Here is a 15,677-nt window from a genome sequence, read left to right as displayed (position 1 = left end):
ATACAATTGGATGGAATAGGGGTGAGGAAAGCCCTACCAATAGGGAATGAGGGATGGTCACCACCTGAGCTCTAACCTCAGCATGTCCCTGCACTCACCTAACACTCTATGTGTGTCCTTCCGCCCGCCGCCGCCAGGATACCTCGTCCCTATTTGTCACTCAACTCTGCCCTGGCTAGTGTACTGACCGGCAAGGAGCACTAGCCTCACCTCTGCAGATAATAAACACAGGGGAAAGTGACAGACACCAAAGAGACAAGGTAACAAAAAACACCACACTTAGCTTATGTACACCGCTGCTAAACTCCACACTGCAGATAACAACAGCAACTGGACTCCAAACACCAGACGTGGCAGACAGCAGAGAGCTGCTCCTGTTTGCTGTTTGGCTGGTCTCCAGAAAGGAACTGTATCACCCAGGGCTGCCACTAGGAATTTCAGGGCCCCATACTGGCAAAATTTTCAGGGCCCCCTTAAGACTCCGCCCAGGCTCCACCCCAGCCCCGCCTCCACCCCTCGAACTGTCCACAGTCCCACCGCTGTCTCTTGGCAAAACTCCACTTCTCACAAATCACACATTAACAGTTCCCATCACCAGATCACATTTGTTAAAAAATGCAATACAATTTAGGTGTATTTTTATTTATTTTTCAATTTTTCAAATGACCAATAATACCACATACAAGGGACAAATACCACAACACCATGACCAGACACCATATTATCACCACATAGTGACCTATAATAGTATCTACAAGGAACAAATACCGCCACACCATGTGCAGACCACATATTACCACCACAGTGACTGAACAATATCACATACAAGGGACAAATACCACCGCAGCATGTCCAGACCACATATTAACATCACATGGTGACCAACTACATACAAGGAACAAATACCAACACAACATGAACAGACCACATATTACCACCACACAGTGACCGATTAATAGCACATACAAGGAACAAATACCGCTACACCATGGCCGGACAACATATTACCACCACATTGTGACTGAATAGTACAATACTGATCATTAATTTAAAAAAAATACTATCACCATAAGTGCCATTATACACAGGAGATCTGTACTTAGTATGCAGTGTGTATACAGGTAATACAGTGGTCACCGATGCCATTATACACAGGAGCTCTTTATATAGTGTCAGTGTACAGGTAATACAGGGATCACCAGTGACATTATACACAGGAGCTCTGTATATAGGGTACAGTGTACATGTAATACAGCGATCACTAGTGACATTATACACAGGAGCTCTGTATATAGTGTACAGATAATATAGTGATCACCAGTAACATTATACACAGGAGCTCTGTATACAGTATACAGTGTATGGTGTCAGTGTACAGGTAACATACTCACCAGTGACGTCTCTAGCTAAAGTCCTTCATCTTTGCGTTTCTTTTTAATCCAGCGCAGACCGCCATCACTTCTTTCAGTCAGGACTCGGCTCTGCATAAAATAACACAGTTATCTAGAGCAGTGATTTTCAACCAGTGTTCCGCGGCACACTAGTGTGCCGGGACACATGGTCGGGTGTGCCGTGGGGAAAGTTCCCCAAACTATGCTTTAACCCTTTCTACCCTTTCAATTTGCGCTGCCTGGCACAAGCATCTCAGTCAGTGCAGGGCCAGGCACACATAGGGGTTAAGGACACAGCCAGCCAGCGTGACATTGTGGGCGGAGAGTTCTCCTGCTCTACTCTCCTGGCTGCAAGCAGTGCTGAACTTATCAGGCACAGGCAGATTCCCGGAGCTGCTACCGGCACCTGAGTGAGTGCCATGCTATCATTATCGTTGTATGTTCTGACAGTCTACTCTGGGTGACCTGGGGCGGCCATGGGCTGGGCGGCTGCAGCTGGCATATATATATATACTACAGCAGCCGCCCAGCCCAGGCCCCCAGCACAGCCTGTATAGATACAGTGTATATAATATATATACAGGACAGGTGCTGGGGGCCTGGGCTGGGCGGCTGTTGAAGTATATACACTGCACAGTACCTCTCCCCTGTATATATACACTGCACAGTACCACTCCTCCTGTATATATACACTGCATAGCACCACTCCTCCTGTATATATACACCGCACAGTACCACTCCTCCTGTATATATACACTGCACAGTACCACTCCTCCTGCCCTGTATATATACACTGCACAGTACCACTCCTCCTGTATATATACACTGCACAGTACCACTCCTCCTGCCCTGTATATATACACTGCACAGTACCACTCCTCCTGTATATATACACTGCACAGCACATCTCCCCTGTATATATACACCACACAGTACCACTCCTCCTGTATATATACACTGCACAGTACCACTCCTCCTGTCCTGTATATATACACCGCACAGTACCTCTCCTCCTGTATATATACACCGCACAGTACCACTCCTCCTGTCCTGTATATATACACTGCACAGTACCTCTCCTCTGTATATATATACCACACAGTACCTCTCCCCTGTATATATACCACACAGTACCTCTCCTCCTGTATATATACACTGCACAGCACCTCTCCCCTGTATATATACACAGCACAGTACCTCTCCCCTGTATATATACACTGCACAGTACCTCTCCTCTGTATATATACACTGCACAGTACCTCTCCCCTGTATATATACACTGCACAGTACCTCTCCCCTGTATATATACACCGCACAGTACCTCTCCCCTGTATATATACCACACAGTACCTCTCCTCCTGTATATATACACTGCACAGCACCTCTCCCCTGTATATATACACCGCACAGTACCTCTCCCCCTGTATATATACACTGCACAGTACCTCTCCCCTGTATATATATACCGCACAGTACCTCTCCCCTGTATATATACACCGCACAATACCTCTCCCCCTGTATATATACACCGCACAGTACCTCTCCCCTGTATATATACACCGCACAGTACCTCTCCCCTGTATATATACACTGCACAGTACCTCTCCCCTGTATATATACACTGCACAGTACCTCTCCTCCTGTATATATACACAGCACAGTACCTCTCCCCTGTATATATACACCGCACAGTACCTCTCCTCTGTATATATACACTGCACAGTACCACTCCAAGGAGTTCCCCATTCTGGCCAACAAAGCTATTTTGACATTGCTCCCATTTTCGACCACATATCTATGTGAGCTGGGCTTCTCAAGCTTGACTGCGATAAAAACTAAAAACAGGGAGAAACTGAGAACTGTTGAGGAAGAGCTTTGTGTGTGTCTTTCCACCATTCCTGCCAGGATATCCCTTTTGTGTTTATCGAAAAAGGCCCAGGTTTCACACTGAGTGAGTATAAATACATTTAGAATCTATATTATTAACTATATGTAGAATATGTACTGTTTTAGTGTCATTTTGTGCCATTTTGGTTGGTGGTGTGCCCCGGGATTTTTTAAGTATAAAAAGTGTGCCGCGGCTCAAAAAAGGTTGAAAATCACTGATCTAGAGCACCGCTTCCAGAGCACATTCCCCATTTTTTCCCTTTCTTCTACACTACACATCTGACTACAGAAGTTCACCCACCATTAATATATAATTGGTTATTATGCAACCCACCATTCCAAATATAAATTATAATTCGCCACTGTGCCCCCACTATCTGTATATAGCCACTTTCCCCATGTAATATATAAATTAATTAGCACCTGTATTCTTTCTCCCAATTTATTACCAGTCACTTTATCCTCAACGACCCCCACTATGTACTTCCCGCTCTAACCCTAACTCCGATTCATTATAGTTACATGCCCCTTCTGACTCAATTCATTGTCATGTCTTCTCTCTCTCCCACCCTCTATTCATTATCAATTGCTCTTCCCCCACCCTCAAAATTCATTATTTGCTCTCCCCACCTTCAATACATCATTTGCTCTTCCCACCCCCACCTTCAATTCAATTGCTGTCCACGTCCCTCACACTCACTTCATGTGCAGTCCCCATCACCCCCACTTCATCATTTAGTCCCCTATCATCATTTAGTCCCCTATCCCCCCGTCACTTCATCTGCAGTCCCCCTTACATAATCATTTGCAGCCCCCTATCATTTCATCATGTGCAGAACCCCCTCAAACACACTTCATCATCTGCAGTCCCTATCACTCCCACATCATTTCCTGTCCCCATCACCCCCACATCATCAGTTGCAGTCCCCATCACCCCCACATCATCATTTGCAGTCCCCATCACCCCCACATCATCATTTGCAGTCCCCCCACATCATTTGCAGTCCCCATCACCCCCACATCATCATTTGCAGTCCCCATCACCCCCACATCATTTGCAATCCCCATCACCCCCACATCATTTGCAGTCCCCATCACCCTCACATCATTTGTGGTCCCCATCACCCCCACATCATTTGCAGTCCCCATCACCCCCACATCATCATTTGCAGTCCCCATCACCCCCACATCATCATTTGCAGTCCCCATCACCCCCACATCATTTGCAGTCCCCATCACCCCCACATCATTTGCAGTCCCCATCACCCCACATCATTTGCAGTCCCCATCACCCCACATCATTTGCAGTCCCCATCACCCCCACATCATTTGCAGTCCCCATCACCCCCACATCATTTGCAGTCCCCATCACACCCACATCATTTGCACTCCCCATCACCCCCATATCATTTGCACTCCCCATCACCCCCACATCATTTTCAGTCCCCCCACATCATTTGCAGTCCCCCCATATCATTTGCAGTCCCCCCACATCATTTGCAGTCCCCCCACATCATTTGCAGTCCCCCCACATCATTTGCAGTCCCCATCACCCCCACATCATTTGCAGTCCCCCCATATCATTTGCAGTCCCCATCACCCTCACATCATTTGCAGTCCCCATATCATTTGCAGTCCCCATCACTCCCACATCATTTGCAGTTCCCATCACCCCCACATCATCATTTGCAGTCCCCATCACCCCCACATCATTTGCAGGCCCCATCACCCCCACATCATTTGCAGTCCCCATCACCCCCACAACATTTGCAGTCCCCATCACCCCCACATCATTTGCAGTCCCCATCACCCCACATCATTTGCAGTCCCCATCACCCCCACATCATTTGCAGTCCCCATCACCCCCACATCATTTGCAGTCCCCATCACCCCCACATCATTTGCAGTCCCCATCACCCCCACATCATTTGCAGTCCCCATCACACCCACATCATTTGCAGTCCCCCCATATCATTTGCAGTCCCCATCACCCTCACATCATTTGCAGTCCCCCATATCATTTGCAGTCCCCATCACTCCCACATCATTTGCAGTTCCCATCACCCCCACATCATCATTTGCAGTCCCCATCACCCTCACATCATTTGCAGTCCCCCATATCATTTGCAGTCCCCATCACCCCCACATCATTTGCAGTTCCCATTACCCCATCATCATTTGCAGTCCCCATCACCCCCACATCATTTGCAGTCCCCATCACCCCCACATCATTTGCAGTCCCCATCACCCCCACATCATTTGCAGTCCCCATCACTCCACATCATTTGCAGTCCCCATCACCCCTTCACTTCATCTGCAGTCCCCCTTACTTCATCATTTGCAGCCCCCTATCATTTCATGTGCAGTACCCCCTCAAATACAATTCATCATTTGCAGCCCCCTATTATTTCATCATGTGCAGTACTCCCTAAAACATCATCATCTGCAGTTTCACTCCCCCCACCTAACCTATTAAAAAAAACAAAAATGTTTTTTATACTTACCTCAGTCGTTCCGAGGCGTCTAGTGTTTCCAGCAGTGAAGCAGCAGCTAGAATGTATGGGCTGCTGAGAGGACCTGACAGGAGCCCCTACATTCTAGCACATTCACTACTGAGATTGCTAGAATGGATGGGCTGTAGTCAGGACCTGCAGGGAGCCCATACATTCTAGCTACAGCCGAGCAGGAGCTGCGCAGCCGACTAGGTAAGACGGCCGTGCACAGCTCCAAAACGGCTCCCGGGCCCCAGCGCCGACGTGTGTGCCGCAGTGCACAGTATTTTAGTGCAGGATGGGGCCCGATCAGCAGAAGCACAACAGTGGGGCCCCGGATCTGCGGGCCTCTCTGTGTACTGCTGCTGACCGGGCCCCATACAGCAGTAACGGCTGTAATGCCCTGATGGCGGCCCTGGTATCACCAACAGTCAGCTGATGCATCAGGTGACCTTTTAGAAGATGATGGGAGTGGTCACCACCCACATCAGCTGAATAAATGGATCGTGACACTCTTACTATGTATAATGCTGTCCTCTCTTGTTATGTATTACACTGTCCCTGATATCACAGTGTCTCCTTTTATTATGCATAGCACTTTTCTTTTCTTATATAGTGTACTCTCTTGTTATGTACAGGGACATCCCTTATTACATAGTGTCCTTTCTTTTTATGCATAGTGCTTTCCCTTATTTAATAGCGTTTGTTATTTTGTAGAGAACTGTCTATTATTATATAGTAATGCCTGTATGAATTAAGTGACCTACTACATGACCTTTACCACCATCATGCAACACGTCACTTGACATATCAGGTGACTGGGGGGGGGTGCACAGTATACATTATCCTGGGACTATGGTTACTTTTTATCTGCTCCTGGATGAAGTTATATAGTTGTATATAATTTTCATGTGGGGAAATAAATAACAGGAAGTGGACAAATTGTTTTGACAGCAAAGTCATGCAGCTTTTATGCTACAGCACTGTTTTTAGGGTGGTATGATATAAATCTCCTCATCATAAAACGCCATTTTGCCTCTAGTTAAAGGAGCCCTCCCTTTCTCATGGGAGAACGTTTTTATCCTCTTAATATATTGTGGTCATCATATTATATAGCACTGCGTACTTACAATTGCTCATTTTGTCTTTCTACCCAGATAATTCTTCTCTTTTCTCTGGTCTATGTAGAAACAGGAAGTCTTTCGTCCCTTCATTTATCATTCCCCTCTTCAACTCCTGATCCAGCTACTCCCTTCTCCCCTTGCCAGGGACTTTTGCAGTGTCTTATGACTCATACATGGATAATTGACCTCCAGTTTCTACAAAGAGCTTAGAAATTCAGCTAGTCAGTTTTTAATCACACAATGTCAAAGGCTTAATGGAAAAGAGAAGAATTCATTAAGTAGAACAGGGAAATGAGCAATTGTAAGTACACAGTGCTGCATAATATGATGACTGCAATATGTATAGAGGATAAAAACTTTGATGGCAGGAGGAGGGCTTCCTTCTTTAAGTAAATTAGATTTCTCGATCTGATTGTAATATATTTCTGGATGAAAACACTATTTTTAAAAACAAAACTCTGCAGTAGCACTCTGTAAGCGATAAGATGGGAGTACTGCTCTTTGAGGCATCCCTCAGCTCAACATTTATCACACACGTCTGTAGGCAGCAAATTTAAGGACAGGCAGGATCCAGCACTAATTAAGAAATTCTTTAATCTGCTGGGAGGAGAGCACCAGCAATTATTGAGGCCATCACCACCTCTGCTAGTATACTACAAAAAAAACTGACCAGCACCTCTGAACAGAATAAAGCAAGTGTGAACAGGTGCAAAAGGAAGGCTATGACTTCATATTATGCAAACAAAATACAGCAGCCTCTGTAAGCGCTAAGGTAGGAGGACCTTTTTTGCTGGGACCCTAAAATCAATGTACTGAACATGACTCTCCTAGGTGACAATACTTTTATTCTTAATATAAATTACACAATAAAAACTCACTTAAGTAATCCAACTATATAATAAGATAGCATGAGGGTTTTTGGTAAACTGTGACATTGCTAGAACCCAGTTCCTGGGACCCGCTCCAGTTTTGTCAGAAGGAACAGGCCCAAATTCCGACCAACTATTGTGAGAAGCTTGTGGAAGGAGATCCCAAACGTTTCACCTAAGTCATTCAGTGTAAGGGCAATGGTAACAAATACTAATGAAATGGATGGAAACTTTTGACTTTACAATAAGTAATAAAAATGCCTTAAAACATTGTCTCTCTCATTATTCTGGCATTTGGCAAATATTAATAATTATGTTAATCCTAATGGATCTAAAACGGGAAAGGTTTATTCTGATTTCATGTCAGATATTGAGAAAAACATGCAGATGTGTCTTTATATAGTGGATGGAAGCTTCTGGTTTCAGCTGTATGGGAGAAGACCACTGTTTGGGCGTACAGAAGGGCACAGAAGAGAAGGAGCACCGTTTGACTTTTTGAACATCAAAATGTCTGGAATCGAGATTGGACACTATGTCGTGTTCGGAGAGCCCCTGATGTGCCTAAACAGTGGAAACCCCCCACAAGTGACCCCATTTTGGAAACTAGACCCCTCAAGGAATTCATCTAGGGGTGTAGTGAGTATTTTGAACCTATAGGTGCCACACAGAATTTTATAACAATGAGACGTGGAAACATGACATTTTAATGGTAAAAATGTAATTTTTGTATTTGATGCAAATTTGTCAGGTACACAAGGATTAACAGGTGAAACTAGAACCAGTTTATTGCTCAATTTTTTCCGATTGCGGTTCTGCCCCATATGCTGTCAGAAATTACTGTTTGGCCACATGTCATGGCTGAGAAGGAAGGAGCGCTATTTAGATTTTTGAGCAGATTTACCTAGAATAGTTTGTTGGTGACATTTGTGGAGCCCCGAAGGTGCCACAACAGCAGAAAACCCCAAAAGTGACCCCATTGTAGAAATTGCACCTGTCATTTAATTCACTTACGGCTGCAGTGACAGTTTTGTAACATCCATGCCAGGCTTTTTTTTCTGGAAAATTGCAAATTAGTGATGAGCGAGTGTACTCGTTGTATGGATTTTCCGTTCGGGTGGTCTCAGAGTATTTGTAACTGCTCAGAGATTTAGTTTTTGTTGACGCAGCTGAATGATTTACAGCTACTAGCCAGCCTGAGTACATGTGGGGGTTGCCTGGTTGCTAGGGAATCCCCACATGTAATCAAGCTATCGACCAGCAGTAAATCATGCAGCTGAGGCAACGAAAACTAAATCTACGAGCAGTCATAAATACTTGGAGACCACCCTAGCGTGTTCAGGAAAACTCGAGCAACGAGTATACTCGTTCATAACTATTGCAAATCTGCCAGACTAATACCCATACATTGTGCCCCCATACAGTGCAGAGCCCCCATATACTGTAGTGCCCTCATACATTGTGCCCAGCTTGTGCTTCTGGTGACACATACCCTGTAAATTAAGTGCCTTCTCTCCATTACAATAATGCCAAACATGTGGCCGCTTACTGTGGTTTAGGCACAGTGGGGCTCAGGAGGGGGTATTTGGATTTGGGAGTGCAGAGTTCACTGGATTTTAGTTGAGGGGGCGGGAGCCATGTTGATTTGCCAGAGTCTTTGTTCTAGTAGTAACATGGGAATACCCTATAGTTCCAGTGACAGAAGACGGACCTGAGTGGGGGCTTGGTTTTGTGCGTGATAAATTAGGATTTTTATGGGTAACATTTTTAGGGTACATAATATTTTTCGATTGCTTCCAGTATAAGGCTGGGATCACATTTTTGTGTTCTACACTGAGCACTTCTGTCGGGGTTTTCGTGTAAATTCCACAAAAATGCAATTCAGATGGAAACCTCCAACTGAACCACCCACCATAAGGGAGATGGAGACACTTTGTTCCCCGTTTGTCGTCTGCTCCAGTGGTCTCCATCTTTTCAGGCGTGCACAGATCTGTGGTAGCCCACACTTGTTTGCTAAAACGACACCGAAAAAGATGGGACACCGCCGGAACACAGACCAGTCTAAAGTGACTTCATCTGCCTCATAAGTGAGTGGTTCCATTCAGGATTTTGTCAGAATTGCGGTTTTGGGGACTTTACACATAAACCCCAACGTAAGTGCTCAGCTCAGAGAACGGGATAAAAGTGACCCGAACCTTATTCCAATTTTTGGGAGGTAGATTGAACAAATAGACAGCAGTACAAGAATAGCTCTTTTATTTTTGCACAGTTCACCGTATGTGGTATAAGTGAACAAGCAGATTTATTCTTCAGGTCGCCATATTCTGAGAGCTGTAACTTTTTTTCTTTTTTGTCAACCAGAACTGTATGAGGACTTATTTTCTGAGGGACGAGTTGCAAATTTTTTAGTACCATTTTGGGGTACATAATATTTTTTAGCGATTTTTATTCAAATTTTTCAGACACAGAATGAACAAAAACCAGCAATTCAGTTATTGTTTTTATTTTTATTTTTTTTGCGCCGTTCACCAAGCGGTAAAAGTGATAAGACCAATTTGTTCGTCGGGTTGGTACGATTACAGAAATAACAGATTTTTATTTTTAAACGCTTTGCTATTTTTACACACCAAAAACATTATTTTACAAAAATGAATTTGTTTTTGCATCATCATATTCTGAGAGATGTAACTTTTGTATTTCTTTGCCGAATTAGCCTTATTATTGCTTATTTTTTTGCGGGACGGTTTGGCTTTTTCATTTATACTATTTTTTTTTTACATATGACTTTTTGATCAGTTTTCATTCACTTTTTTGTGAGTCACTATGACGAAAAAGCTACATTCTTGGAAAGTTTTTTTTTTTTTTTTTACGGTGTTCGACAAATGGAATAAATAACATGCCAGTTTTATGGATTGAGTCATTACCGATGTAGCAAAACCAATTATGTGTATGGAACGCCCCCAGACGCAGGGCTGCGGGGTACTCGGTATCGGGCCTCTCTGTCTCGGTCATGGAGTTGTCACGGTGGCTAGACCCGGTCCGTGACCCTGCTAAGGGGCGTCCAATGAAAGATGTGGTGGTGGTACGTGGTGCAAGTCGCGATGAATAACGAGGACACAGGGTTGCAGTCTCTTTGCCTCTTTACTGAAGGCTTCAGGATCCACAATCCAGAGCAATGCTAACAGGGCTGGCTGAGACCGGCCGGTCCAATGGCACGTCCTGAGTTTCCTTTCCCAGGTGGAAATCAGTGCCTTCCTTCTATCGCCTGTGTGTTGTAGTACCTCCCTGCTGAGCACCACGGGATAGTCCTCACAACTGTTGTGTCTGTTTCTAATGTTATTTCTCACAACTTGTATCTGTTCTGATGTTCTTCTCCGTCCCCCAGATGATATGGCTAGGACGCACCCGTATGACGGGTAGGCCTGGAGTTCTTCCGGGACCCTAGAGTCGCCCCTCTCCCACAATTGCCCCCTATGTCTGCTCAGGTGATTTAGGTGAGACAGCCAACCTATAATTAACTGTCCTGCCGCTGTTTGAAGTAATGCTTGGAGCCCAATACTTCCTCGGCGTTCGGCCACGCGCCTCAGTAGGATGTTGCTTTCGATCTTACGGCACGACTCCTACTGGCTTTTATCTCCTTTGTGCTGCGATCTCGTTTCTCACTTCTCCACAATAAACCTCGCTTCTTTTCCTTTCTTTGGATACCGCCGCAATGAAGTGCAGGCGCGGCTCCGTAACGTTCTGCTCTGTTCGCTAGGCCTCTGTCAGGATCCCACCCCTGACAGGGACCCCCCTGAATCTTCCCCTGCAACACCCTCTGCCACAGGATGTTGCCTGGATCCAACCCAGTCAGCTTCTCACTAACGTTCTGTCCGGCACCCAGTTTTACCAAATTGTGAGGAGTGGCCTAATCATAGAACCCTTTGCTCCTCCTGGTGGCCAGAGTGTGACGTGTAATGTGTGACTGTGATACCTGGTCAGGTGAACTCCTTAGGTGCCATCAGACATACCATCACTCCCCTTAGTGGCGGAGCAACAGTACTGCAACGACCAGGACTCTGGGGCGCTGCATGTACATTTCTTGCTTATTTTTTATTATAAATGCTATGTTTTCAGTGGTGAAATGGCTTTTCGTGATTTGTGTGCATTTTTTTGTTTTTGTTTTTTTACCTATTATTTTACTTTTTTTCACTTTTGTATTTCGTCTCACTGTGGGACATGTATAATTTTTACTTTGATTGCTGCTCTCATACACTGCAGTACTTGTGTACTGTAGTGCATGAGTCTGTCAGTGTCTCACTGACACAGCCTGTGAGTTACAGCTTATAACACGAAAATATGCCTAACTCTAGGTTTTTTTTTCAGACTTATTTCCTTCTGTGGAAAAAAACCTTACATTTTACAGTATCAGCTTAGAGAATAAGATTTCTAAACTCTCAATCACACGTTGCATCTTTTTTTATTGCGTTTTTTTTTTATCGGAAGTTTGTTAATTCTTTCAGTTTTGCAGCGTTTTTTACCCATTCAACTGAATGAAAGAAAAACAAAATGCTGCAAAAACATCAGTATTGTACGTAGTGTTTTTCCTGCTACCATTCTGGTTTTAGGGGTAGAATAAAATGCTGCAAAAATGCATCATGTGAGCATACCATTATCCTGGTTGTGTTCAAGCTGGAAATAAAATAGAATGTCCATAATAACATGGAGACATAATTCATTCTATGGTTTTCCACTTTCAGAATTACTAGGCAGCATCTATTTGTACAGAGCCACCCATGAAGATTCTATGATGACATCACTCATGATGGTCGGCCATTATGACATCACTCATGATGTTCTCTATTATGACATCACGGAACACAGACTCTATTTATAGAGCTCGCACAGTGTCACGGGTGTCATTGTTTGACTCTATAGCTGGTGAACTGTGCGCACTTGCACTTACTCGCTATGGCTGACTATCTTCTAGATAAACTTCAGGTAGACGCACTATGGGGGATTTTTCACAACAATCGCCCTGACACTGCGCTTCTACCACCCGATGGCGTCCTCAGCTTCACTCACCGGCTGGTGGTGGGGCTAGTAAGGGACTGCCTGCTCAAATACTACGAAGGTCATCTCACTTCAGAATATCTGAACGATTTACGTCAGAACATCAGGACATCACTACAGCAGGTAAGTGGCGGACGTTCTCCATAATAATAGATAATAATGGCGGGATAGAAGTTTCTTCTTTCCTCCAATATAAAACACCACTAATCCCCAGATATGGCGTCATTGTATCTGCAGACAGAGGAGCAAATGTCGCATAAAATGGCCGCCTTCATTGTGACCTTTCTCACCTCAGGATTTTCATTTTTATTTATTTTCTTTTTTTATAGGCTGAAACAAGATTTCAAAATGGCGATTTGTCTTCTATTAAGGAACTCGCCCAAAAAGTCCTGTCTGTACTGGAAGGTCCGGCCCTCTCAACGGAACGCCTGGTAAGGAGCCGTCTTCTTCTCTATCACACGTTCTTGTTTTCTGATCTTCTCCAGATCACCAGTCAGATATCAGAAGAGCTGGTGTTAGATCTTACAGACCTCCCTGTCAGCTCCTGGCAGGCACAGCAGATTTATGGCCACTAGTCCCTAATGCTCCCTCCTCGCCTGTGATGGCAGTCTGTATTCTGCAGATGTAGTCACAGCTCAGTGGCGGGACGTCTGTATATCGGCCTCTGTCTATCACTAGGATTACAGGCGTCCTGCTTGTAATGGCTGCAGCTGAGATAACAGGCGATATTACAGAAATGTTGTGTCTACAAGTCTCCTATACAGTATATAAATCTGGACTTGTGGAGAGGAGCTGCAGTGTAAAGCAATTCCCTCTAAGGCTACTTTCACACTAGCGTTAACTGCAATACGTCGCAAATGCGTCGTTTTGCCGAAAATACGCATCCAGCAAAAGTTCTTGCTGGATACGTTTTTTCGTCATAGACTAACATTAGCGACGCATTTGCGACGCATTGCCAAACGTTGCGTCCGTTTTGCGACGCTTGGGCGTGTGGTAGCGGACCGTCGGGAGAAAACAACGTTACATGTAACGTTTTTTGCTCCCGACGGTCTGCTTTTTCCGCCCCCACCTCCCCGCACTTCCCCGCACCTCACAATGGGGCAGCGGATGCGTGGGAAAAATGCATCCGCTGCCCCCGTTGTGCGGCGGAGACCACGCTAGCGTCGGGAACGTCGGCCCGACGCACAGCGACGGGTTGTTCCCGACGCTAGTGTGAAAGTAGCCTAAGGCTGCCGTCACACTAGCAGTATTTGGTCAGTATTTCACATCAGTAAGGCCGTACTGGGCCGCAGGCCTTCAAAGGGAGGACGCCATGACAGGGTTAAGTGATAATACATGAGAAAGCATTGGGTTGAGGGAATTTTGGGTGGGGAAGGGTTAATAAATTTGAATCAGGGGAATGATGTGCGGCGCGCCCCCACACCGCCGCAGGGCCGAGGGGTACCCGGAGCCGGGCCTCTAGGTCTCAGTCCTGGGGTTGTCACGGTGGCTAGACCCGGTCCGTGGCCCTGTCCGTCAGTGGGGGACGTCCGGTGAAATAGGTGGTGATAACGGTGGTGTAGCGGTGCAGTTGTGGGGTGCAGGTCACGGTAAATAACGAGGACACCAGGTTGCAGTCTCTTTACTGGAGATCTCTGAGTCCTCAGTCCAGAATACGGTTCACCAGGCTGCGCAAGTCCGGCCGGTCTAATGGCACCTCCAGAGTTCTCTTCACAGGTGGAAATCAGTGCCTTCCTTCTTAGCGCTGTGTGTTGTAGTCCTTCCCTGCTGTGCTCACGGAAAGTACCCCACAACTGTTGTGTCTGTTTCTTAAGTTCCCTCACAACTCGATTAGATGTTCCTCTCTTATTCCATCCCTCCCTGTTATTCAGGTTGGAACGGCACCCGTTTGTCAGGTAGGCCTGGAGTTCTTCCGGGACCCTAGTGACGCCCCTCTCCCGCAATTGCCCCCCAAGACTTCATAGGTGATATGTGGTAGACAGCCCGCCTGAGACTGACTGTCCTGCCGCTGTTTGGAGTATGGCTTAAAGCTGTATCTTATTCCACTCCCTCGGCGTTCCGGCCACCGGTAATGCGCCTCAGCAAGGTGCTGCCTCTTTCAACAAAACCCCTGCTGGTATTCTCCGTCTGCTTGATCTCGTTTCTCACTCAGCACAATCTATCTCGCTTCTAGTCCTTTCTTAGGGCACCGCCGCTATTCTGAGCAGGCACGGTCCCGTTGCGTTCTTTCAATGCCAAGCCTCTGCCAGGATCCCACCCCTGGCAGAGACCCTACTGTCTCTTCCTCCACAACACCCTCTCTCACTAGGTGTTGCTTCGTTCAATCCAGTCAGCGTTCTCTTCTAACTTCCTGCCTGACCCCCAGTTTACCCACTATGGTGGGGAGTGGCCTAATGAATAGCACCCTTAGCTCCCCCCGGAGGCCCTGCTGTGAAACATATTGGTGTCTGTGATACCTGATCAGAGGAACTCCTTCAGTGCCATCGAACGCACCATGGCTCCCCTTAGTGGCGGAGCCACAGTACTGCAACGACCAGGACTCTGGGGCGCTGCACTCCCCCCTGGTTAAACACAGTACTCCGGGACTGGGAAGAAAACAACAATACAGGTTAGCAAAAAGACATACAAATTTGTTGAGTGCAAAACAATAAGCATACTTGAACAGGCTTCCCTTTATGGGAGGTGAGGACACTTTAACGTTACAAAACATAATCAAATATCATAGCAACAGGCTACAATTTACTCTCATTACCCAACCGGGTATTCTACTAAGTGCAAATGCTGGAACAATAAATTAACATTGCCTTTAAGAAACATACACTCTTAGTTTATCAAAGGCCTTCCTATAATCACATTACAGGGCAA

The 15,677-nt window shown here is 45.7% G+C and overlaps 2 protein-coding genes across 4 annotated transcripts in view; one reads left to right on the top strand and one right to left on the bottom strand.

Annotated features, from left to right (window-relative positions):
* LOC143806502 (embryonic protein UVS.2-like) overlaps positions 1 to 15,677 on the bottom strand; it is a 207,906-nt gene that overhangs the window by 85,851 nt on the left and 106,378 nt on the right. The window lies entirely within an intron of this gene.
* Positions 12,576 to 15,677, top strand: part of LOC143806497 (microtubule-associated serine/threonine-protein kinase 2-like) — a 32,519-nt gene continuing 29,417 nt past the window's right edge. Inside the window, exons 1-2 of the mRNA XM_077287099.1 lie at positions 12,576 to 12,935; positions 13,142 to 13,243. Coding sequence (XP_077143214.1) covers positions 12,711 to 12,935; positions 13,142 to 13,243 — 327 coding nt within the window. The 5' untranslated portion in view covers positions 12,576 to 12,710. The remainder of the gene's footprint in view (positions 12,936 to 13,141; positions 13,244 to 15,677) is intronic.

This window comes from Ranitomeya variabilis, chromosome 2 (assembly GCF_051348905.1).
Source record: "Ranitomeya variabilis isolate aRanVar5 chromosome 2, aRanVar5.hap1, whole genome shotgun sequence".
Classification (NCBI taxonomy): Eukaryota; Metazoa; Chordata; class Amphibia; order Anura; family Dendrobatidae; genus Ranitomeya; species Ranitomeya variabilis.
The sequence above is the reverse complement of the archived record's forward strand: the minus strand, read 5'-3'. Positions and strand labels throughout refer to the sequence as shown.